At 43.6% G+C, this 24,670-nt stretch overlaps 1 protein-coding gene across 2 annotated transcripts; it reads left to right on the top strand.

The window, feature by feature from the left end:
• Positions 1 to 207: 207 nt before the first annotated feature.
• Positions 208 to 19,991, top strand: LOC121836324 (UDP-galactose translocator-like). 2 transcript variants are annotated; one of them, XM_042291180.1, is made up of 4 exons: positions 208 to 676; positions 1,269 to 1,516; positions 7,718 to 7,801; positions 15,464 to 19,991. In XM_042291180.1, the coding sequence occupies exons 1-4, from the start codon at positions 604 to 606 to the stop codon at positions 16,103 to 16,105; spliced, it is 1,047 nt and encodes a 348-aa protein (XP_042147114.1). In that variant the 5' UTR covers positions 208 to 603; the 3' UTR covers positions 16,106 to 19,991. The 2 variants fall into 2 exon arrangements, with proteins under 2 accessions (XP_042147114.1, XP_042147115.1); XM_042291181.1 differs by having other exon boundaries at positions 229 to 293.
• Positions 19,992 to 24,670: the final 4,679 nt, after the last annotated feature.

Here is a 24,670-nt window from a genome sequence, read left to right as displayed (position 1 = left end):
TTGCTGGAGTTGGGGCTAGATTTCACTAATAACGAACGTAAAACAAATATTATACCAAGCACAAATTAGCAAAATATAGTTTTATTGAAATTTTATGATCATAATAATTTTGTCAGCGAAATAATTTCGTCTGTATTTACCATTTTCATAATGCCCACAAGAGGGCCTCACATTAATTCTCGGAAAATCCGAAGGGGTGATGTTAGTTTCTTTTTTGTACAGCTTGCGCTCGAAAAGTTGTGGTGGACAGATTTTGAGGCGGTACACGTGGACCGGAGTTTGCCAGGGATCAGGTACTGAGCTCACAGTGGTTAGCGTTGTAGATTTCGGGAAGTAACCGTACGGGTTACTGTTTACGTACGATCTTAATGCCACGGTAAACACCGGATTCAACATACTTCCAAGAACATCGCCACCTGGCCACCTGTCACATTCGTCAATCGCTCGCCACGTTTGCGATGTATTCTCGTCATGCAACTTCGGATTCGTAAACAATGTTTAGCCTTAGGCTACAAGTATATCGGTTGATTAAAGTCACCGGTAATTAACTAGCTACCTGGCTGGGAATACCGTGAAGGCGATACCACCGAGAACAGCTCAGCCATGTCGCCAACTAACAAAGAAGAGATTCTCCACATAGGACCAAACACAATGATCGCGGAGCAGCTCAAAAGCGGTGAGTATCACAGATGATTGTTTTAGTGGCTTCTGGAAGTCAATATGGGTCTTTCGGCCGTCCCTAAAGACCCCGCCCACACGATGAAACCGCCAAAGGTGTCTACGGCGTGACAACAGCTAATACGAACACGGCATCTGCGCTTTTCACCTTTTCGTTTGTTTGTACGAGGTAGTGATTGACATAAAATTTTATCACCTAACTTGGTGCTCAATATAAGCACTTCATACCACACGGGTTGTTTCAGTAACAACCACTCATTAAAGAAAAAAAAAAAAGAAACGAGCAAAACTGGTAAGTGTTTGTTCGTTATATTCCTAACGAGCGTGTTGGTACGATGTACTAGATAACAGAAAGTATAAAACAGAGAGGACGAAACACAGACGAGTACATTCGTGCTAACTCGCGCTGTACCTCAGAATCCTGAAAACTTGCACAAATCTAAAAAAAGCTGAAAAAGAAAAAAAAAATTACTTTTAGAATAAACATTTATAGTTCTCTAATATGTGAGAAGCAGGCGTAGCTTACGCAACCCTGTGTTCTCCTGAGAAATGTATATACTACTAGATTTTTATTATCTTTGGTCTTACAGGAACTCAAAGCATGCTGAAATACGCCTCACTAGTGACGCTGACAGTCCAGAATGCAGCGCTCAACCTGACGATGCGAATGGCTCGCACACAGAAGGATCTGTTCATCTCGAGCACAGCGGTCATCATGGCAGAGGTCATCAAGCTCATCACTTGCTTGGTCATGGTCCGCTTGGACGAAGGTAGCTTCCAGAAGTGGCGGACCGCTTTGCATCGCACTGTAGTGCTGCAGCCCTTCGACACGCTCAAGGTGAAGCAGCGTCTATGTGCCACATATCGTAATAGATAACCCGCCTCCGAGCGATGTTGCTCTACTGTTTTCTATTTCTGTCCTTGTGCCACCAGCCTCTGCTACGTTGCGCGAGGACAGCACAGCAGAGGTTGGTTGCACCATTTCTCCACGGGGCGCAGTACCGTCCGGACCGAGATGCGCTCCGATTGCAAACCGAAACTTAAAAACCCGTAGAATTTGAGCAGTTTTTCCGAAAGCTGGAAAATGCTTCGTGTGCCTTCTATTGTTCTGCAATTTGTTGATTTAGTGATTTTCAATGATGCTGAGCAATTTTCTGATTGAAACCATGCCCTTAAACACAACATTAAAAAAGTTGATTACACAAAAATAGTTAACAATCTAATTATCCCGGACTTTAATAATTTTCATGAATAGGCCCCTGGCCCAGGACCAAAACGACACAAGCCTTTTTTTTTTTTTCGCGACGCATAGTTTTCGCAATATCGAATTTATCCACCTTTCGTGAAACACCCTGTATATAGGAGGAGGAAAGTGTACGGAAAACACGCCTCCTTCCTCATCTGTACCCTCCCCCTCATCCTTCAGTTACGGCAACACCGACGCCGCAAAACACTGGAACGAGCGCCTAAGAGCTGCGCTCTAAAAAAAAAAGCATTTAAAGTGCGTTAAAGAAGGCGAGGTATTATGAACTACCAGGTACAAGGCCTTGGAGGTCTTTGAAAATCCTAGAAGTTTTGGCCTCAAAACCTGTATGAATCCTGAAACATTCGTGGGTAGCACCGTCGTCCAACTTGCTTGTTTATGTTCATTGTGCTATCTCGTTCGTCGAGAGATCCTTCTATTCAAATCTGCTATTTAGAAAAATTTCACTGGTGTGACTTTCATGCTAAAAAATGTGCTATCTTAAAGAAATTATCCAGTCAAATTTTGTTTCAGAAAACAATTGAATATAATTTTTATGGCCTCGAAACGCATCATCCGTGCAATATCTGAATTTTATATGCCCCTCTGCATGAGAAATTGAATTTTAAACTGCTCCAATCACACCCTAGCATAAACGGTGCTTTCGTTGGTAACATTGAAGCTCCGACGTCACATAACGCAAAGTGAGCACTTCTGTCTCGTCGTTTGCCTTCAAATGAATTCCGCAGCATGCTTAGATTTTGTTGTTGTGCTCGACTTGTTTCATGGATAGGTGAGATTTTGTTGCACGATGGGGTGCCACAACCACCAAGCAGCACCTGCGATCTGCGGAATGTGTAGCGATGGGCATAATGGATCATCGCCATGCGTAGGGAGCAATGGTTCCCGTCAAGATCCCGCTTATGCAGCAATCATTTCACAGAAGAGAGCTATGAGCTGAGCTGAAAGTTGTCAGAAGGCTCGTAAGATGTGGTGTGATGCTGTGCCAATGATATGTAACTACGTCCACCCACTCCTCACCCTAATCGGATCAATCGGTTTGATTATGCAGCGAAACCGAAGCCAGCAGCTAGGCAATTTTGAGACAGTCAAAAGTTATACTTAGAATGCGTGTTGGCTGATTCTGTGTGACACGCGTGTGAAAATGGAGCGTGGCTATGATTCACCAAGCTCGCCAGAGTCAAGAGGTGATCTAGAAATGTTACATGCATTTTGAACGATTTGCTGTTTGCCTTCAACTCGCGGGCATTACTTCCCAGGGGATGACCCGCAGCCGTATCACCGATCCAAAGGATCCGCTGATATCTGAACCAAGATGCCGCTGCAGAGGAAAAATCTGTGTCTTTCTCTTCGCAAGCGCTCCTTGTCCGATTGGTGGCCATCGCATTTCTGTATGCACGAAACAGCATACGTTTGCCCGAAGCTAATGGCTGTTTTCGAGTAATATCCTGCTAAAAGGTGCTACTTTTTTGCACATGCTTGGAAACTGAATTACAAGAAATATTTCAGTAGGGTACAGCCTAGGAGGCGATATAATTCAAACCAAAATGAAGACATCTATTGACCAACGCTTGTTATCCCAACCATCCGATGATCCTTTGTGTTTTGTGACGTCGCACAGCAGCTACGGACGTCAACCATTGACACTGGCGAAATTCAGGGTGTAGATTCATACACACGCTCATGAAAGGTTTAATTAAAAGTGGGACATCATATATCTAAATAAAAAGTGACATTTTTCTATATGGAGGCTCCTTTGACGTAACGAGCGCAACAACTTAGGTATGTACGGTTTCGACCGGACAATCCCTTTAATTATTAGGAATAATGCTTCGGAGGTATCCTGCTAAGCTGTTACTGCTTCAAGGCTTCTGGCTACAACAATTCTATTCATCAGCTCTGAAAATGTTGAGGCTATACTGTATTTGCACCTTCTTTGCTTGGCAACAAACTCGGTGGCACCACCTGTAGGATAGCTTTGGCACACTTTTGGTTCGAGCATATTTTCTAATTTTTTACGCTTCATCCTTTCATCATAAGAGTGAATTTTGTCTTACAGTGCTATAAGCGACCATTCCCCGAAGGCAGCGCACGGATTTGATCCTCCAAAGGCTACAAAAATTCGCCACCTTGTTCAGGAGCGGAAGTGTTCGAGGAGAGTGTGGGTCGAAATACGGCAATATTTTGCAAGAATTGTGATTTTGGGTTTTATGGTGTTTTACTATTTTTGAATCATTATATGTTATGTATAAAAATAATTAGTGCCGGTTATGATCGCGAAATTGATCAAATAGAAGACCTCCAGGCAAACCAGAACGACATGAATTTGAGCCATTGTTCTCTGCATGGTTCTTCAAGTTACGATGTCGCCCGCCTTCACATTTACATTGACAAGTATGCCTAGCGATCTCCTCTCCATCACAGTCTTCTGTAGCTTCAGTTTCTTATGGAAATTTGTTTACAAAATATTATTTCCTGCACTGTGAAAGAGTATAGCTGCACAGCTATGGTAACATTCAAACACTTTTTCTATTTTTTGTGTAATTTTGGGGGCATCTTCAGAGTTTGTGTGCAAGAATTTATGTTCTTAATATTGTCCTTTCACAACCAAATTTGGCATGCATGTACCTTAGAATTTGTAGAATGCAACTACTATCTAGCTTTGGTTAGAATGTATATTTATTATATTTATGAAAAATTTAAGAAATGCTTGCTAGCAAGTGTGTTGCCATGCCTCACTTGTGTACGAGAACACGGCTTTTTCTGCATGTATATTGCATTGATAACCTTAAAAATAAGCTATATTGAATCTAACACCAGACATATAAAAAGAAGATTAGGTGCCGTAAACTGGAAAAATTTCATTTCAATATCGTAAATAATAAAAAGAAAAGGGTACTCTGGCGTTTTCCTCATAATCTGTTTGATGTTTGTATTCCGATAAACAAAAAGCTGGATCATCGACACGCGTCTATGCTAGGGTGCAGCCCCCTTTGATAGCTGGATCATCGCAGGGTGTCTATGCTAGGGCACTGCCCCCTTCATCCGCACCACGCCGGGATGTCCGTCGTGCAGCTCGTCCAGGATTCTCTTCTGTAAAGTGCGCAATACGCATTCCTCAAAATAATGTCCTCGGTTCACCGACAGCTCCAGTCTTTTCAAAACAAAAGGCTTCATCCCTTCATCCGTAACGCGCTCAGGCCATTGTTCCGTAAGCGAAGTGAAGTACCTGTCGTAGGTTCGGGCCTCGGGAAGTTTCTCGCACGATGTGTGAGCTTGTTATTGGAAAGGATTCCCATCGAAGTGCATAACAGGAGGTTACTTCGTCGTCGTCTTCCTTTTTGCAACTCTCGGGAAGTGGCAAACGCGATAAGCAGTCTGCTTCTACATTGCTGTCACCTGAACGGTAAACCAGATTGTAACGGTACGCTGACAGCGTAATTGCCCACCTCTGCAAACGAGCTGCGGCAATGCTTGGTATCCCTCTCTTTGGACCGAGAATCGTCTGTAAAGGCTTGTGATCAGTTACCAAGCCGAACTGTCTGCCATAAATGTAGTAATGGAACTTCGCTCCAACTGGCTGCAGTTCCGTTTACTTGGCGATAGTGTGCGCGATGCAAAGACGATCGGCCTTTTGGACCTATCTTTTTCCACTTTTGTCAAGACGGCACCCAACCCATGTGATGAAGCATCACACACTACCTCAAGCTGGGCTTCCAGATCATAATGTGCTAACACTGGCGCTTTTACAAGCAACTCTTTCACTTTCTTAAACGCCAGATCGCACTGTTCATTCCGATCCCATGGCGCATTCTTGCAGAGCAGCTGATTCAATGGGAATATTACTGTTGATAACTCTGGCAGAAATTTCCCGTAGTATATTAACCATGCGCGTAAACGTTCTCAGCTGCTTTTTATCGATTGGGACGGGGGCTTCTAGCACGGCCTACACCTTCTTTGGCGTTGCTGATATTCTACGCTTACTGGTCACGTGACCCAGAAACAGCAACTCCGGTTTCAAAAATTCACACTTTTCTGTCTTAATTCGCACTCCCCTTTCATGCAGCCGGGTTAGTAGCGAATCTATGTCCTCAAGGTGTTCTCTTTCACTCTGCCCCATGACCAGAATGTCATCTAGGTAGCATATTACCCCTTTCAGTCCCTTTTACATGTTGTCCATCACCTTTTGAAAAATCGTCGGTGTTCCTGACGCAACCCCGAATGCTAGGCGATTCACCGCGAACAGTCCTTTGTGCGTATTGAGGGTGAAGTACTCGCTGGAAACCTTGTCCATTACCACTTGCTGGTATGCTCTACTCAAGTCGATCTTGGAGAACACTTGTCCTCCCGAGAGAGGCAAAGATTTCTTCAATCTTGGGTAAGGGATAGCTGTCAATGTTTAAGCAGGGGTTCAACAATGCTTTATAATTCCCGCAGATGCGTACGCTGCCATCTTTCTTTACCACCGGTACAATTGGTGAGGGAGAACGTCCGCTCGAAATTGGCTCAATCACCCCCAGACCAAACAGCTTTTCCAGCTCTTTCTCCACTGTGTCTTTCAGCGCGAACGGAATGCTTCTAGTTTTAGAAAACTTTGGGCTAACTTTGGGCTTTGGGAAAACTTAGTTCAGGCTAACAAGCATCACTGAAATAGTGACGCAAGTATTGGGTCACATTAAATTTGTTTTGCGAAGTTATTGTATTTACAATTTTGGTCCTCACTGTGTTTTTCAATGGGAAAGTCTCTATTGGCCACAGTGAAAAAGTGACGTCAGTGGAAGACAGGGGTTCACTCTTTGGACAGTAGACTTTGTTCCTAACTGATTACAGTCCATTTCATGGTCTCAGATGAATGCTTTGGAAGGTCGCTCCAGCACCTGCGCAACAGCACGAAGCGAAGTGCAGCAGCATGAAACAAATGCTCAGCATAGTTAATTTCTAGAATGCCCGCTAGACCTGCAGGCCTGCCTTCCTCTGAGGTAACGGCACTGAAAAGCATGGGTATATGTGAATGTTGGTTTTGGCATCATTTTCACGTGCCAATTTCACAATAACTATTATGAATTTTGCTATAATAAGTAGCATACTGGAAAGGGCAAGGGCTGGTGATTCTGAAAATATAGTTAGTTGGGGATTTGGTAAGTATAAGAAAATAAATGTCTACCTCTTCTGTTTGCCAGAAAAAGGGCTATTTAGTCAAAGCATTACTACTTTTTTAACTTCAACAGTGTCATATCATCTACATTATTTTAGATAAAATAGTGCTGATAGAGCGGCTCGCTCGTTGCATATCTGTGCTCCACACATCTGTCATCATGCATAGTTTACAAGAGGCATCCTTTACCTGGATGCCTTTTGTCACTAAATCAAAAACACTGTTAGCTTTTATTTTATGGATAACCAGCTGTTCCAATGGTAATGGAAACCTTTTTACACTGTTGAAAATCTCTCAGATTTCCAGGTACAAAAACTCATTTCCATGGAGATTGTAAAAATATCACATTAGTTTCATTGTTTGCGAGAAGATGAAATATTTAGGACTTAGCATTGGCAGCAGTTCTTGATGGAAGCTGCTGCTTCACACAAATTGCAAGGAAGCTTCAGTCTCAGTTTCTATTTTTGCGATTTTGGCTTTGTTTTTATTTTTAGTTTTATGTTCTGAAGTAGGTCATTTTCTTCAATGGTTTGGGAGCGATTTGTGTGCATCTTTTTCTATTTGGCTTGGCAGTGAATATTTTAAATTCTAGGGTGTGGGTTTCTCTGTGATCTGTGCAGGTGGCCATACCTTCTCTTGTCTACAACATCCAGAACAACCTGCTTTATGTAGGTGCTACACACCTTGATGCTGCCACTTGCCAGGTAACATAATTAATTGACAAATAGTTAAATTATATTAATAATTTATTTCACGATTCTACGTTGGTGCCGCCATCTTGAATCGCGGACCTTCCTGTGTGCGGGAAATCGTCATTTTGCTCTCGCCACGCCTCTGGGAGAAGCTCATGTTTTAATCGCAACTGTCTATCAATTGTTTTACTTGTTCCAGGTTGTAATGCCTTGCTTTTTTTTCACCTGCATACCAGATTTGTCAACTGCGTGGCTGGAGACGAGAATAAACTTAAAAGGTCTATACATTAATGTGTATGAAAGGTGTACACGATTGCCCCAACAATCGATCAACAGGTACTGCATCATTGAAAATTGATCAGTCATCGATGTCGGTCATCGGTTGCCCCTTGTAACATTGTCGCTGATCAAGGTCATCGCTTGACCTCGTGACGTCAGATACTCATAGTCGCATGACGCCTGTGTTGGCGCAAGGTGGCGCATTCGGCACCAGGGGGGGGGGGGGGTGTTGTCGTGCTCGGTGTTGCCGGCGGGTGTTGCATCCGGGTTGCCTGTGTCGCCTCCGACGCCAAGTGCCGCATCCGGGTTGCCGCCAAGGAGCCGGTTGGGAGCGACTGGGCTTATTTGTGATATCAGACACCATGTACCTGCAGCCTGTAAAGAAGACAACGAGGCGGCTCGACTTGCTTGTCATTACAGGCGCTAGGAATTCGCTTTGGCGCCAAAACAATTTCATTTCAAAAGTTGGAGGGTTGGCTACATTCTTGACAATAGCAAAGACCATGTTAACTGAGGTGTGGCAGTAGCAACGTGTGACATAGAGTGTTTAATCTATGGTGAGCCTAACACCATTCCTTGGTAGAAAGTTCAACTAAAGATTGGGCTGCTGCGCCATCTGTTGCAAAAACGTTCATGTCACAGCTAGTTTTGCGCCATCTGTTGAAAGTAAATGAATTTGCGGAACACTCTTGCTTCATAGATGTATTTGAAGTTTTTGGGACAGCATTGGGCAGGCGATATCTGACTAGAAAAGATTGATCATTGTTACAAAGTATTCAGTGTAATTTCGACCCTGGTCTAGATCGTTCATGCAAAATGAGCGATAAATTTTACCTGAACCTTTTCTCGAATGCCTCCTATAAGATGTTTCTTGATAATACTCTAATGAAATTTAAAGTAGAATTGGCCCATTATATCTAGCTAAATGAGCCTTACAAGGTGGCTCTAGAAGAATTGAATTTTTTTATTTTGCATAGAGATTCTATTGAGACCATTTAATAGGGTTTATTTTTCGTAGTTCCAACTGATGCTGGAAAAAAAAAAATTGTGATAGATGCTGGCGTTTGAAATCTAAATTTTTTGAGTGACCGTCATGACGCCGCCAAACATGTGCATGAAAATGGAATATCACACTCTTTTTTTACATACATTTAGTAGTGCTGGGAACTGCTTTGCATGTCAGTCATTCACCGTTTGCCTCAGACCTGCTTGCAAAACTATTTTACGACCAACCTGTAACGAGAGCAGTAAATGTAGTGGTAGGGAACGTCTAAAAGAAAAACACTCGGAAACAAGTTTATTGATATTGCCTTTCTTATTTGGCACGCTTTAGTCAGGGCTATTTCTCCCAGCAGCTTGACGTCGCAGCAGCAGCAACATGGGCCGTCCGCGTACACGTGCAGCAACCAGTTGCTACGATTTGCCATATCATCATTTGATTTGATTTTCCTTGCACTATGTAGACACACAGTTCCGCGTTATAAGCACGTTTTTATACTTTTAAATGGTGTTGAGAATACTAACCCATCTTTCTGAAATAGTTTATTCCCAAAGACTATCATTTTCAAACCAAAACCAAGTCTTTAGTTGTCATCATCACCGGCACGGGGTGTCACGAGAAAATATTGCATCCCTGATTGGCTGCTGCCACTTCAAAAATCTTCGAGTCGTCAGAGTTGCTCGTCCGTTTCAACCCTGACGCGATCCGAGCAATTCATGTTGCTTTAGGGAAAGCTAGGGAACAACTCACCAGCAACACCGAAATTGCTGGGAAAGTTGCCCCGCCTAAAGCGGGTCTTACAGGAAACCACTTGACAAGCCCTATACCTGCCTGCCCGAGTCTATGTTTGCTTATATACTATATTTACTCGAGTAATAGCCGCACTGTTTATGAAGAAAATCTGAGGGTTTGCTTTTCCGTGGAGCACGCAGATTGCCAATCACCGCGATCGACAGCATGATTCTAGCGGTTTACAGGACAGAGATAACGTCTTTGCGTGAAGATACCATCTTTGAAGGTTGCATTTGTATGGAGAATCGCGTTCTCCATCTGGTTATTCGCTATGTTATTTATGAGCAATACAATGATTGGCTGTATATGTGCTTTGCAGAAAAGTAGACACAAGGGCCTTGTTCATAAATAATGCGGCTATTACTCGAGTAAATACGGTAGTTCTCTGAATCGTACGCAGACAATGTCATTATGGAATGAAGTTGGCAAGTTCTCGGGTCTCTCATGATAGTGGTCTTCATTGTAATCGTGTCTGTGCTCGCCATCAGCCTTGGTGTGATGCAGCCGAAACCGTATGGAAATTGCACTCTCGAACTAAAGCTTAACGAAGACATCAGGCTATATCTTTGCCCCAAATCAATGGTGGTGATATGGGTTTGGACAAAAACAGACTATCCCAAGAAACCTGGTGTGAACTCGAATAAAATTCAAACTCTGAACTTGAAACATTGCCTCAATGGTTCAAACGTTCGTGCATCGTGGGAGTATAATCTCAAGTGTAAAAATACAAAAATTGCCATTAACTCTTTTTTTTTTTTATTTGCAATAGATGCCACAGCAGCCTAATTTTTAGTTGGACTTCTTACCAACAGATGGCATAAGGAAACCATCTACAACAGATGTCGCTACTGCCACACTTCGGTTAACACAGTCTTTGCCATTGTCAAGGATTTAGCCAGCATTTAAAATTAAACAGTTTTCGTGCTGACGCGAATTCCTAGCACCCGCAACGAGCCACACTTCAGTTAACATGGTCTGTTATTGTCAAAAATGTAGCCAACTTTTCAAATGACACAGTTTTGGCGCTGATGCGAATTTCTAGCGCTTGTAATGATCAGGAAATTGAGCCGCCTCAATAGCTCAGCGGTTAGAGCGTCCAATTAAAAAACGAACGGTCGTCAATTCGATTCGGGCAAGGACAGGAACTTTTTTTTTCATGCAGCAGGCACATGATGTCTGATGTTACAGGCAAGCCTACTCACCCCTTGCCGGCTCCCCGAGCGGCAAACCCGGATGCGACACCTGACATTGGAAGCAACACTGGCAACCCAGATGCACCACCTGGCGGCAACGTGCCGACACAGGCGTCACGTGATCATGCAATGTCACGGTGTCAAGCGATGACGTCGATCAGCAGTGACATCATGAGCGTCAACCGATGACCGACATAAAAAATTATCGATTGCACGATAGCTTGTAATTGATTATTGGGGTGATCATGTAACAATTTTTCTACCGCTTATATTGGTTATTTTTTTGGTCATCAGCTGCAAAGGCTTCTGTTATGTCAAGTTGCAGATTTTTTTGTTGTTTTCTCACATTAATTCTGAAAATATTTGAAATATTGTAATTTTTGCTAATACAAGAGCTGTCGTCTCTAGATATTGGTCAAACAAAATTTTTTACTGCATATCGTGAGGCTAAAGCCCAATGAAGTGGAACCTCTACCTTTGTTCCTAAGGTTGTATCATGATGCAGTTGAAAATAAAATTCAGTCGTGCTTCGTTTTAAAAGCCGTCATTTTTGTATAACTCGCGTAAGCCTTGCCGTGGGGGTCTATAAATCCATCTCTTACATTTTCATTATGCAATCAAATGTTTCTGGATACTACGACACAACCAAATAATTCTAGACAAAGCCTAGTGCTTGTTGTAGCATTTTAGAGTAAACGGAAATGATTTCGAAAGTGTGTAAGGGATAGAATTAACGCATTCCATTTGTGGCTGAATGAGCTATGCTACGTGGCAGTCTATATTGAGGGCAATTTTTAGGAAGGGCATTGATGCCCTAAAGTAACAGCTGGGCTTTGTATTTAGTTTTTTAAAGCGTGCAGTGCTCTTTAACTCTACCCCCCCCCAATCCCAGAATTTTTTTGTACATCTGTCCGTGCATTTGTCGCTAAATTTAGCGGGGAAATTGACATTACGAGACGCACAAATTCAGTTTCTTGGCCAAATTTAGCGGAAAAATTGATGTCACTGGACCTATACACCAATTCAGTTTCCCCCCCTAAATTTGGTGGGAAAATGGCATCACCTGACGTCATATGACCCATACACCTTGGGGAAATTGATGGCACCTATGCGTCAACTGTTTCCCCGCTAAATTTAGCTGGAAAATTCACATTTTGTGGTCAAAACATCAATCTAGTTTCCCCGCTAAATTTAGCGGGAAATTGGCATCACATGACATATACACCAACTTAGTTACCCGCTAAATTTAGCGGCGAAATTCACATCTTGTGACCTAGACACTAATCCAGTTTCCTTTCTAGGTTTAGCGAAGGAAATTAGCGCTACGTGACCTAAACAACCATTTAGTTTTGCCGCTAGATTTGGCAGAAGAATATACGTCGCGTGACATGCCAATTCTCTCACCAATTTCCTAAAATGCATTTTATACATCATAGGATATTAAAGGTAGAGATCGCTGCCAATTTTTAGATCATGGCATTCTGTGCACGTGTGTCAAGTATCTGGCTGAGTGAGCAACAATATTATATAGTATTGCAACAGCATTTGAACTTGGGTGGGGTCTTCATCCAGGCTGTTGAGTGGGTATGATCGGCGGTTTCTCTTTGCTTTTGTTGCGTGCGTTGTGTTTGTTGCACTTTGTTTGCAACCGACGAACTTCGTCCAGCACCTCGCTCACGTTGCGCGCAACACAACAGCCACCGCCGCTGAACAAAATTCGTCACATTTTTTTGCTCTATGAAGTCCAGCCTAAAGAAAGCAGTGCAACAATTCTGACTTTGAAAGGATTTCCAGCTTGTGTTTCTTTAAATTGCATATATTGGCACAAGTGAGAGAAATCGTCCCACCTTCCCCTGTAACATACTGCAATTCCGCTGTGTAATCGCGCAGGAAAATACACATTATTTTCCAATCTGCAGCACCGTATGGCGGTCGTGGGTGCGATGCCTGGGGAGTGCACAAGTTCTTGCGGCGCTGTCCGACGGAAATCAACGGAAAGCCTGCCAAAAGCATTCGACAGAGTCTCCCACAATAAACTACTTTTCAAGTTAACGAAAATCTTAGGCGACGGACAAGTTGTAAATTGGATTAAGGACTACCTCTCTGGCAATCTCAATTCGTGGAAATTAACGGAAATAGCTCAGCTGATAAGACCGTGTGTTCCGGAGTACCTCAGGGTTCAGTACTTTACCTGCTTCTCTTCCTGCTCTATATTAATGACATAACTGTACATCGACATCAACATTAGACTCTTTGCTGACGATTGTATAATATATTCTGAAATAACAAATTCTTCGGACCACTTAAAATTACAAAGCGCGTTGGACAAGATCTCGGACTGGTGTGAAGAATGGCAGATGCTTATTAACTCAGACAAAACAGTAGCCATTTCCATGAGTTGAAAAAAAAACATACTGAACCATTTTTATAACATCAACGGATATACTATACAAAACTTGCACGAGTTCAAGTACCTGGGTGTCTTGTTCACAAGTGATCTGGACTGGGGCATGCGCATAGACGCAGTGACCAAAAAAGTGCTAACAAAATTGTGGTGCATAAGAGGGCGACTCAAATACGCTTCCCGCGATACCAAGCTGTTAGCCTACATGACTCTTATTCAACCTGTGCTTGAATATGCCAGCCCTGTCTGGTTCCCCTTCACAAAAACTAACATACAAAAATTAGATAAAGTGCAGAGGCTCGCTGTAAGACTCATTACCAATAAGTTTGGCACGCGTGATTCACTATTTGAGTTGTGTGGAGTGCTCGGCGAGCAGCAATTAGGATAAAGAGCTAAACTTACAAGATTGAAACTAATTTACCAAATAGCCAAAAACTTGACTAAAGTAAAAAAATCCAAGTACCTTATTCCCTACAATGGAAAAGAAACCCGTTCAAACCATGGGGAATTAATTATTCAGGGAGCTCAAACCTAAAAAAAATTGCTTTAAATTTTCACTTCTTTCCGCTCGCAGTCCAGGAATGGAACAGTTTGCCCTTTCACGTTCTCTGCGCTAGCTCACTAACACAGTTCATGAATGATGTCGAAGTACTCATGATGTGAAAATACCATGTCTCATCTACTCCATTCACGTTTCATATATGTTACCCTCGGTATAACTGTTTTATCTCTACTATGGCTATACAGTAAAACCTCGTTATAACAAAATGGGATATAACAAACTAATGGATATAACAAAGCAATCATAAGTCCTTTTGCTTGCTAATAGTGGGAAGAAATGGACAGTGGCTATAACAAACTAATGGTTATAACGAAATAATTACGACCGCTCCTTCAACTTTGTTATAACGAGGTTTTACTGTACATCTTTGTTTTGTACCACCCTACGAAAATCCTCCAGTGAGGATTAGTAGTATTGATGAATAAATAAATATCAACCATTCCCTTTCCGCCACTATCCTCCCCGTTGACTCCGCGGCAAACCTTTTTTGCCACGATCGCTTACGGTGGCCCTTGCCAATGCTAAGCAGGTACAGCGGCTAACCAAACCTTGAAAAGTCTGCAGCCGCTGAGTGAAGGAACTCCGGGGGCCCTGAAGGCAGAACCCAATGGGAAAAGCGGGTGGTACTATCAGTGAGGTCATTCAAAAAACGGTGCGAGATTTGAGGGGTACCCTGACCTTCAATTTATTTTGTTTTCTAAAATTGAAATTAGGGCATACGAGAAAAAAGGGTTTTCTGTCCTTTGTTCCATAGGTGACATAGGTTAATTCCCACAATTAATTGGCCAAAGCCTGAAAATCGTTGCACTGCCCCTTTAAGGTGTGGCCAAGAGGAAACTGGCACCTCAGCATTTCAGTCAAATTGGTTTTATCAAAGGGATGCGAAAAAGTGCTGCATGAGACAATTATTTATAAAAGCGATTTATTTTGTGGTTTCTGTCAATGTCAATTATGCTTGTAATTGAAACTATGTATTAATCTGTGTACGTGTTAAGAAGTATAATTGTGAAAAAAGTATAAAATAATTAAATGCTTAATAAGCACGAATGCTGTACATCTCTATAAATAGTTACCTTGGCAGTGATAAGTGTGACATCAAACTTTTTTTCTTTGCAGCGCACGGGATTTGCTGTAGACTTATAGCTCGATTGTCGTGAAACACACTGTATATTGCTCCTCCCTTCAGTAGAAATATTTTGCCTCTTGATTTCAGCTATTTATTCTTCTAATTTTATATCGGCTCAAATCGTGCTTTTTTGTTTCTATCTGGTGTTGTCGCACTTGACCTGGCTGCAAGGTGCTTGGACTTACCATCTGGGGACTTCGTTCGGCATTTTTCATTTAATCCGAAGAGCTTTTCAGAGATCCACGTTGTACGAGACAAACCCTCGACTCCATTAGACCAGACCATGACCCTTCAACTGCGTCTCTTCGCCGCCCACAGGTGACGTACCAGCTGAAGATCCTGACCACGGCGGTCTTCTCGCTTGCCCTTCTCCAGAAGAAGATCTCCAAAACACAGTGGGCGGCGCTGTTCGTCCTCTTCGCCGGCGTCGCACTCGTGCAGCTGGCCCAACTCGGCGCTCCCGCCCCAAACCCTTCGGGCCACGTCCAGCGCCCGATGGTCGGCTTCCTCGCTATCGTGGCCGCCTGCTGCCTATCCGGCTTCGCGGGCGTGTACTTCGAGAAGATCCTGAAGGGCAGCGACGTGTCCGTGTGGATGCGCAACGTACAGCTCAGCACGTTTGCGGTGCCCTTCGGACTCTTGACGACGCTCGTGAGCGACTACGAGGAGGTGCACACGCGGGGTTTCTTCCACGGGTACAACGCTCTCATCTGGACGGTCATACTGCTCCAGGCCCTGGGGGGGCTGCTCGTCGCAGTGGTGGTGAAGTATGCGGACAACATCCTCAAGGGTTTTGCCACCTCGCTTGCCATCGTCCTCTCGTGCGTGGTGTCGGTGTACGCCTTTGAGTTCCAGCTCACGGGCAAATTTGTGGTCGGTGCCGGCCTGGTGATGGGGTCGATATTCCTGTACAGCAAGCCGCCATCTCCGACCGCCTCGCTCCACTCTAGGAGGGTGTAAGTTTGCATGTGTGGATCGCGCGAGGTGCCTTTTTGTGGCCGGAGCGAATGATGGGCGAGTTGGGAGCAGTCGCGCCGACAGAGCCAAAGAGTGTGAGGGTGGTTGTATCTGTTGAGTCGGGGTTGCTTGGGCTGCCGGTGTGCGTGTTTTTGAGGAGAGAAGTGCGTGGATTACGAAAGGGTAATTTACCTCCGTCATGTATGTCTTGCCTACTCTTGAGGAATGTAGGTTTGTGAAGAGTTGTATTGTACACTACCGTATTTTCTGGTGTATAGTCCGCGGACTATACATGTTTAAAGGTTCATATTTTGTGCTGCGCAAACTATACACAGGTGCACACTATACACGGTTCGTTTTATTTTTTCTTCTAAAGCTTCATGTTTGACGCTGTGCGGATTATACACAACCTATTTTTTCTAAATGTTGATATTTCGTGCCTTGCAGACTATACACCAACATGCAGCCCTGACGTCGGGCTGCTGCGGTGGCGCTGCTGTGCACGTTTGTAAGTATGGCGTCAGGGCGCCGGCCATCGTGCTCACCTGTGGTACGCTTGGGCGCGGCCATAATCCGATAATGGCCGTGCCCAAGCGCACTCCAATTAAGCAAGATGGCGGTGGCCTGAGGTTGTACTTGCAAACGTGTATTGGCAGGGCACATGTGCAGACGCTCTACTTCACACGAATCTGGTTCCCAGGCATGTGCAGTGCCCACACCTCGTGTCGGCTTGTTTGTAAACAGTGCATTGGCCCATACACGAGGTCATTGGTTCCGGGCTTTCGTTTTCTGTTTCAACAGAACAGTAAAGCAGGGTCATAGTTGCACTGTTTCCCTTGCCCTCAGCTGAAATTGGCGACTATGAACTATACACTGGGTGCAAACTATCTAAGGAATTTATTTTTTTTTCGCGGAAAGAGGTTTTTGCGGAATGGGGTTTTAATTTTCACCCAAGAAATGTGTCCTCCAAAATTAACACGAAGTGTGTTTTTGTGTAAAAGTGGGCATTAGTAGGATGCCTGGGACATGTAGCTTTTTTTTTTTTTATCAATGCAACCATCATACACTTTTTTGTGTTTTAACACGACGTGCATTGTGCCAATGCATCGGTCGTAAATATTAAACAGTGTTTTCCTACTCATGAATCCTTGAGTTTCACAGTAGTGCTTCGTGGCTTGCTAGGAATATGCTGTTGGGCCACAAATATATGTGCGAAGTATAGTGTAAGATGATGGTACATAAATTTGCAATGGATGGGTTACATTTTTGTTTCAATAGGTGGTTCTTTTTAAGTTGTTAGTGTTTGTACTGCTCCAATTCGTATTTTTCTTGTACACTAGATAGGCACTGTATGAGCTTAATCTTTATTGATCATTTATTTGGCATTGGTTTACCAAAGATCTTTGTTCAGTGTTTTTTTTTGGACAGGCATGTAGCAATATAGAGAGTAATTCTCTTTTGATTGCTTACTTAAAAATCGTTTGCTGTCAGTTAAAAAAAGAAATGTAATGCCAAATATGGTATTGTGAGATTCAGTTTGCCTCTTATTATTTTAAAGGGCTGCCTTTGCTGTTGTATAGCAGGAGTTTATGGAAGATCTCTATGGTTTATGGGTTTTTCTCCTAAACATGAACTTTGTTAAACAAAGTGACATCTGATGAATAAGTGATGTAGGATCCTAAAGTTCTAGGACTGGGTTCCAAGGCAACACTTGTGTATGCACGTCCACGGTAATCTTTTTATTTAGATTACGACATAACTCCCCTTGTACAAAGATGTGATTTTAGGTCACACAGTCACTACGGTACATCGGGTGTTGAGAGCTGCTCTGTGACTACTAAAAAATATAATTTATTGAATAGCATATTAACATTAAACTTTGCGTTTGTTTAAGGAGAAATGCATCAGAAATTTACAACATATTGAAGGAGGCTTATGGCGAATACATATAGTCATTCAAAAGCCAGCCTTTAAACAGTCTTGACGGTTCAGGGACGGCAAGAAAAAGAAGATGGCGAATGTGGCGGGCTACCAGTGACGGCTCCCTCACAGGTCGTTCCTGGTTTCTTACGTCCTTGTCTGAACAAGGCGAGAACGTTAGTTGGGTGTTGGAGGGCAATATGCCCTCCAACACCCAAATTACTCACATGACCTCGCAGCCTGCGACTTCCAGCTGTTTCCAGAGCCCATGGCCTTCAGGGTCTTCTGTTTTCGAGTGCAGAAAAAGAATAGACACATCGGCTGGTTGAACTAAAGGTCATTGCAAAGATCAGTTTCCAGAAATGCTTTGACGAGTACTTCAGTGTGTCGAGGAAGGGCATGTTCTGAAGGAGAATGTGTTTCGGTTTTGTATATCTAAGAATCCTGGACACTTGAACCCAGTCCCAGAATTTTTGCACCTTGCTTCACATTTAAGATGTAAGAGAGAATGTTTTTTTTTTTTTCTTTTTTTGGTGGATATGCACTTTGCATATTAGTACAGATACAATGTCACTCTTGTATTTATTCACTGATCTGTGCGGATTATGGTACAAATTGTAGTATTTGTTAAATGTTTATGGGCATGTGTTTTAAGGTTTTATTCAAGCGGGCAAGGTCCCAAAAGTTTGAACTGTTTCAACTGGGGCTAGCAGGTATGGATTTATTGTTCAAATACCATGTTAAAGATATGGACAAAAGAGGTACACAGACCACAGACTGATGCGTGTTATTCTGGAAAGTTTGGATAAAATTTACCTCTAATGTTCTAACTTTTGTTTTTATTATTTTTTGTAGGAATGTGTTGGGGTAGGTTTAAGCCAGACTGGTTTGCATTATCGTAGTTTTCTCGCGCTTTGCACCAACCGCACATCTTTTGAGGAACGTGAATTTTTTGTTAAAGTTGCAGTTAGGTTTAGCAGTTATGCCAATACACCTTTTTATGATTATTGCCTTATAGGCTTGGAATGTCACATTTTCAAAGCACCATAGACGCTATGCTGCTTGGACAGTTGAGTTGCAATGTGAGTTAAGCTTTTTCTCAATGCAGTCTGCCGTCCTGTCAGTGCCAACCAGAATTTTTTTGTTTTTGTTGTTCTAGGATTTGCTGTATTTTACTTAGATTTCCTGCAGATGTTTTCTTGTTTGAGTGACTAATCTTTAGCTATGTGCCGGACGGGACTCGCAATCTCAGATGTGTTCATATTCCGGTGACCGTTTTCGGGACATTCTTAATTACTTGGATTTGCTTTGCTGATTGTTGTTAATATTCTAAGCTCGCACATTCGGCATGGTGCCATGCTACAAGCACAAGGTCATAGCTTTGACTGGTTCACTCAGTGGTCGAGGACACTTTCAGCAGTGGCACATTCAAGGCAAGGAGGACGTGATCGTAGCTTTCGCTGCACTGGCCGTTTGGAGGAGAATACAGTGTGCTATATAACGGTGTACCGTGTAAACACCTAGGCTACAGCACTCTCGCGAAACAGTAGCAAATAACATACTAACTGAGGCTCAACAAAGAGTCCTTAAAGAACTAAAAGTGTCGCTGGCTTCCACTTGTTTCCTAAACAAAAAAAAAAACTAAACTTTAGCCTTATTAAGTTTTTTACATCGGGTTTTTGTGCAACAGTCTCGTTCTTCCGTTCTGTTTTCTGTGTGGTGTATTCAAATGGAGGGTTTATTTGCATTGCTGTTTCAGTTCCTATCTCATCCAAGTCTTCTTCAAGCTTGCACGCATATGTCATAGAAAGCGTCGCTTGCCGAGTGCCCATCACTACAGAGAGAGTGGTATTGAAGACGGTACTTTAATAAGCTGGAATGGAAATGTTTACGTTAATCTTCGTTAACCATGTATTGATGTTTCGGTCCATATAGAACAGTGTAAAGCGAATAAAATGGATGCACATTATGCAGTGGTGCGTTTGTTTGCATACAAATGCTCCATTAGAGCTGCTATAGTCGCTGGCAAGGTAGGAGGGTCGGGGAGGTGCCTCATATGTCCCGTCTCCAGCGCGGGCTTTTTACCCTCGACAATGCTTCGAAGTCCTGTACACCTCAAGCACGCGCGCGCAGCCAAAGCATTGCGGAAAACATTTACAATTATAAGTCCCGCCCTGGCCGTTCTGATACCAGCTTTTCCCGGCTCGTAAGACTGCTTTCCCCCCAAAAATTGCTACGCACGAGGAAATTTCTTGACGAGTCTCGCAACTGTCACGAGTCACGTGCAGTTGGCCAGTGCTACAGCCTTATATCAAATGCAATCTTGCGTGTTTTTTTGTTTTTTTTTTTTTGCGTGAGGTTGTGTGCGGCATTATTCCTGAACCGTTTCAACGTTTCCTTGGAGTATCTCCAACGACTCCTACATTTCAACGATACAAAGTGGCAAATAGTATGGTACTCTACTATTTTTCCAATATTTTTTTCTTTTGTAAAATCCTCGATGGAAGCGTCGCGCCCAATAGACCGATCTCACCAAGCGTTCCACGCATGCGAGAACGCCGCCATAACTAGTTCGTAGGAGGCAGACGCCAGTTCACGAGAGAGCTCATGCCGCCTCGTGCTCTGCTCGCGCAGACCTCCAGCAGGGTTGTCACGCGCGCAGAAAGACTACAGCTCCCACGATGCATGTCGGCAGCGGTGGCGTAAACTAGCTGGTGAGATCGGTCTATTGCGCCGTGAACGCGTCTGCTACATGTCGCACCAAAATGCCATTTTTGCTCATAATTGCGGCACACCTGCTCCAGGATGAGCTTCAATAAGGAATAATAATAATAACAATGGTCGACACTAATGTTCAACGACATGGGGACCACATGCCTCCATGTCATGACACTATGCGCGCTGCTCGCGTCAACCGCCTCGCACAGGCGCGCCTGCGTCGAGCTTCACCGGTTGGCATCGGTGTGTTAGGAGCAGTGGCTGACGCGGGGGTTAGCGCGATCGGTTCGGAAATTATGTTGCTCTAACTTTCAAAAACGTTGGCGAAAACAACAACAACTACAAGGCCATTTAAGTCTGCTATCATGTTGGAATGCGAAAGCATTCGTATACGTAGCGTATTCCCACCATAGAGTTATTATAATGTACGCTAGAGGTTCAACTGGCACTAGTGTCAATGCGACTTCCGTGACGCAAATTGAAGCAGACAGCAACCAGTCTCCTTTTGCGGTGCTCCTGTGCATTCCTATGGGAAAACGCGCGTGCATTTTGTCTGTTCGCCGGAAAATAACACGGAACACTTTGGTTATTTGGGTCGTACCGAATAGTATGCACCTTGATTAACATTGTAAAAGTGTAATTGTTTTAGTTAGCGCATTTTTCTTCATCAGTGAACGATGTTTAACTTCACTACATTTCAGCCCCAAACGGTGGTTATCATTTGAGCTCGTTCTCGTTTGGCCTTCTCACTTGGCTTTTCTTAAAACAACCGTTCTCAAAAAGATCTCTCTTGGACCTGTCGCATTTGGTCCTTTCCCGTTTCGTCTTTTGCATTCCAAACGGCCTCATTTGGGCCCGTCCTCGTTTCGCCATTTTCAAAACAGCCATTTTCAAAAATATCTCGCTTTGACACGTCGCATTTGACTCTTTCTATACCAAAATCGTTTTTAAGGGTAATATTATTACATTGATATAATTTGTGTGTGCGTGTGTGTGTGCCACACTACGGGCATACTCTCTCTGCTAAGGATTTTAACAGTGCGTCGAGGTCGTCGTGAAAAACTACGAGCTGATAATAAAACGGACCAACTATTTATCGCAGCCAGATCATATTCCGAAATGTCACGTTGTTTGAGGTCTCTCGACTTGGGACCATGCCACCTCTTCTATATAATGCAGTGGTTCTCAATAGGGGTCTGCGAAGACAACCTAAGGGTCCGCGAAGCCCTGTCTCATCAGTCCGGCACGGCAATATTAGTTGTCTTTCTTCACGTTGAGAACAAACGTTCCAATTTTCGGGAGAGTAGTCTCATCTGTATGTCATTGAGATAAGTGTACTTCGCACTAGGAAGTAGTTATATTCATTTATTAAATCATTAGAATGATTAACCTATACCTTTCTATTCCCCTCACTCCGAACGGGGTCCTCCATCATCTCCGCCTTTCTACAAGGCGTCCGCGAAACATCAATGGTTGAGAAGCACTGCTATATTATGTGTGCTATTTCTGTTCAAACAAAGTTTCCAAATTGAATGTTCATCGCTTTTTTTTTTTTTTTCTCGTTTGCTTAGAGGAAGCGAAGTAGGCGACAATGTACGATTCTCAGTGCGTACCTCTACACATAACATACCGGGTGAAACAAGGAGACGGTAGGCTCTTTAAATCGACCGGAAAATTCGGTTTCTTAACCTATCGCGCTACGACTTTGTGCAGCGTTGCCCACAGATGGTGCATTTTTTTCGTAAAATTTGCAAAGAGCGAACTTACCTGAGGAAAAAGTAAAGAAAGAAAAAGGCTTAGCTCCTATGGAAACGCAGCGACGCCACCGGTCTGCAATCAACACGGCGCCGTTTCGCACGGTAGACAAGAGATGGCGCAACGAACGCCGCTAACGAATGAGCATACGGCGCCGAGAGCCAGCGTTTTTAGCAGACGATTTTTTCGAATCAAAAGCGGCGCGCGTTCCTCAAACGGCGACAGTTGCAGAAATAAAAACAGGCACGGTAACAACAAGCAACTGCAGTTCCTTGTCTGCTAAAAACGCCGGTTCTCGGCGTCGTCTGCTCGTTCGTTGGCGGCAGTTGGCGTCGCGACCGCTTGCGCCATCTCTTGTCTACCGTGCGAAACGGCGCCGTGTTGATTGCAGACCGGTGGCGTCGCTGCGTTTCCATAGGAGCTAAGCCTTTTTCTTTCTTTACTTTTTCCTCAGGTAAGTTCGCTCTTTGCAAATTTTACGAAAAAAATGCACCATCTGTGGGCAACGCTGCACAAAGTCGTAGCGCGATTGGTTAAGAAACCGAATTTTCCGGTCGATTTAAAGAGCCTACCGTCTCCTTGTTTCACCCGGTATATCTGATGGTATACGTTGGGGGCCCAAGCAAGGTAAGGCTCATCAACAAAGCCGCGAAGGCATAACGACGTTAGAAGCATGCCGAACTAGTGCCATTCGGTCGTAGCACGAATGGGCAAAATGAGAATGGGTCCAGTTGCGAACAACACGATTCGGATCTTATGAGAAGGTTCAAATGAGAAGGACCAAATGAGAATGGGTCGAGATGTGCAATGTTCAAATGCGAATAGGACGTTTGAGATACAGCCGTCCCAAACGTGTGTTCCGCAGCGGGCTTGTAAAAATAAGCGGCTATTCAAAGCCAAATTACATTCGAAAGGAATACAGAGTGTGTTCAAAACCCGCCAGCATTCCGGTGACGCTTATATATTGATCATATGCCAGTCCTGTCATTATATGAAAACGACCCCGTCGTGCATGAGCGGATAAAAACATACAAAACGTAAAAAATAAAGTATTGTTCTCTCCGCCGGGTAGCTTTTATCGGGCACTTGTTCTCAAAGATTTCGAGCGTGCGGGTAACATTTTGAACATAGAAATTCGCACAGAGCAGAAATAATAAAGCAGTACTTACTTATTTAAAATCCGAATATATTACGTGGCCTTCAATTTATTTTGATCGTACATGCACGGGTATTTACTGATCCAGTGTTACTGCGTAGTTCTTGCCGTCTTTCTTGGCTTCCAGATGAGCTCCGTTCGTTTGACACGTATATGTTTCATGCTGAAAAACACTGACGTTGTTTTCGCGCTAACAGTGTCCGACAGTGTACATAAATACACGTACGAAGCCGTTTTAGCACCGTTTTTAATGTGATGAATTTGAAAGAAAAACGCCGTAACTGACCAATTATTTCGTCGGCCTGACTGAGAAATGTTCCAAGCTACCTAATACGTACGAATTATTCGGGATATTTACTCTTATGATCGAGCGCCAGGAGAAAATGCACTCAATTTTTTCCCATAGAAATGCATTAGCGGAAGTCCATTTTCGACGGTTGCTGTCTGCTTCAATTTACGTCAGCACACTAGCGCCACTTGAACCTCTAGCGTACATTATAATAACTATGATTCCCACCAGCTGCGCGCCGCGCTGAGACCGGTCGAGCAAACTCTGCGTAGGCTGCCACGGCCGCTTTGCCAGAGCCCGGCCACTCTCTCCCTCTTAGAAGCGGCCGGGTGCCGGGCCGCTGCACCATGGAGAGGGCTTCTCTATGGGGTGGCGTTTTTTGGAACCATGCTGCGCGTCAGCAAATACGAGTTTATCCATCAATTCGTTGCTACGTATGTACTACAAGCTTTACTCCATGGGACGGGGATTTTAGGTGCCGTTTGGCGCGGAGTCAGGAGCTGATAACGCCGGTTTGCTCGATGAAGCAGGTAATTCATTCACTAAAAAGAAAAAAAAATGCAGACTTCTGTTTAAATGACTGTGGTAGTGAAGGTAGTTCCCCAGCTCCAATTCTTGCTGAGTTTGGGGAGTCAGTTTTAAAGCACAACCAGAGCCTTATTTCCAAAAAGAAAGTTATGTGTCCATTTCGTACTTTTAGATGCGGAGCGTCTCTTGCTCGGGTCTATGT

Source organism: Ixodes scapularis, unplaced genomic scaffold, assembly GCF_016920785.2.
Source record: "Ixodes scapularis isolate PalLabHiFi unplaced genomic scaffold, ASM1692078v2 PGA_scaffold28__5_contigs__length_5199819, whole genome shotgun sequence".
Classification (NCBI taxonomy): Eukaryota; Metazoa; Arthropoda; class Arachnida; order Ixodida; family Ixodidae; genus Ixodes; species Ixodes scapularis.
Note: the sequence above shows the minus strand (reverse complement) of the source record. Positions and strands in the feature narration are given on the sequence as shown.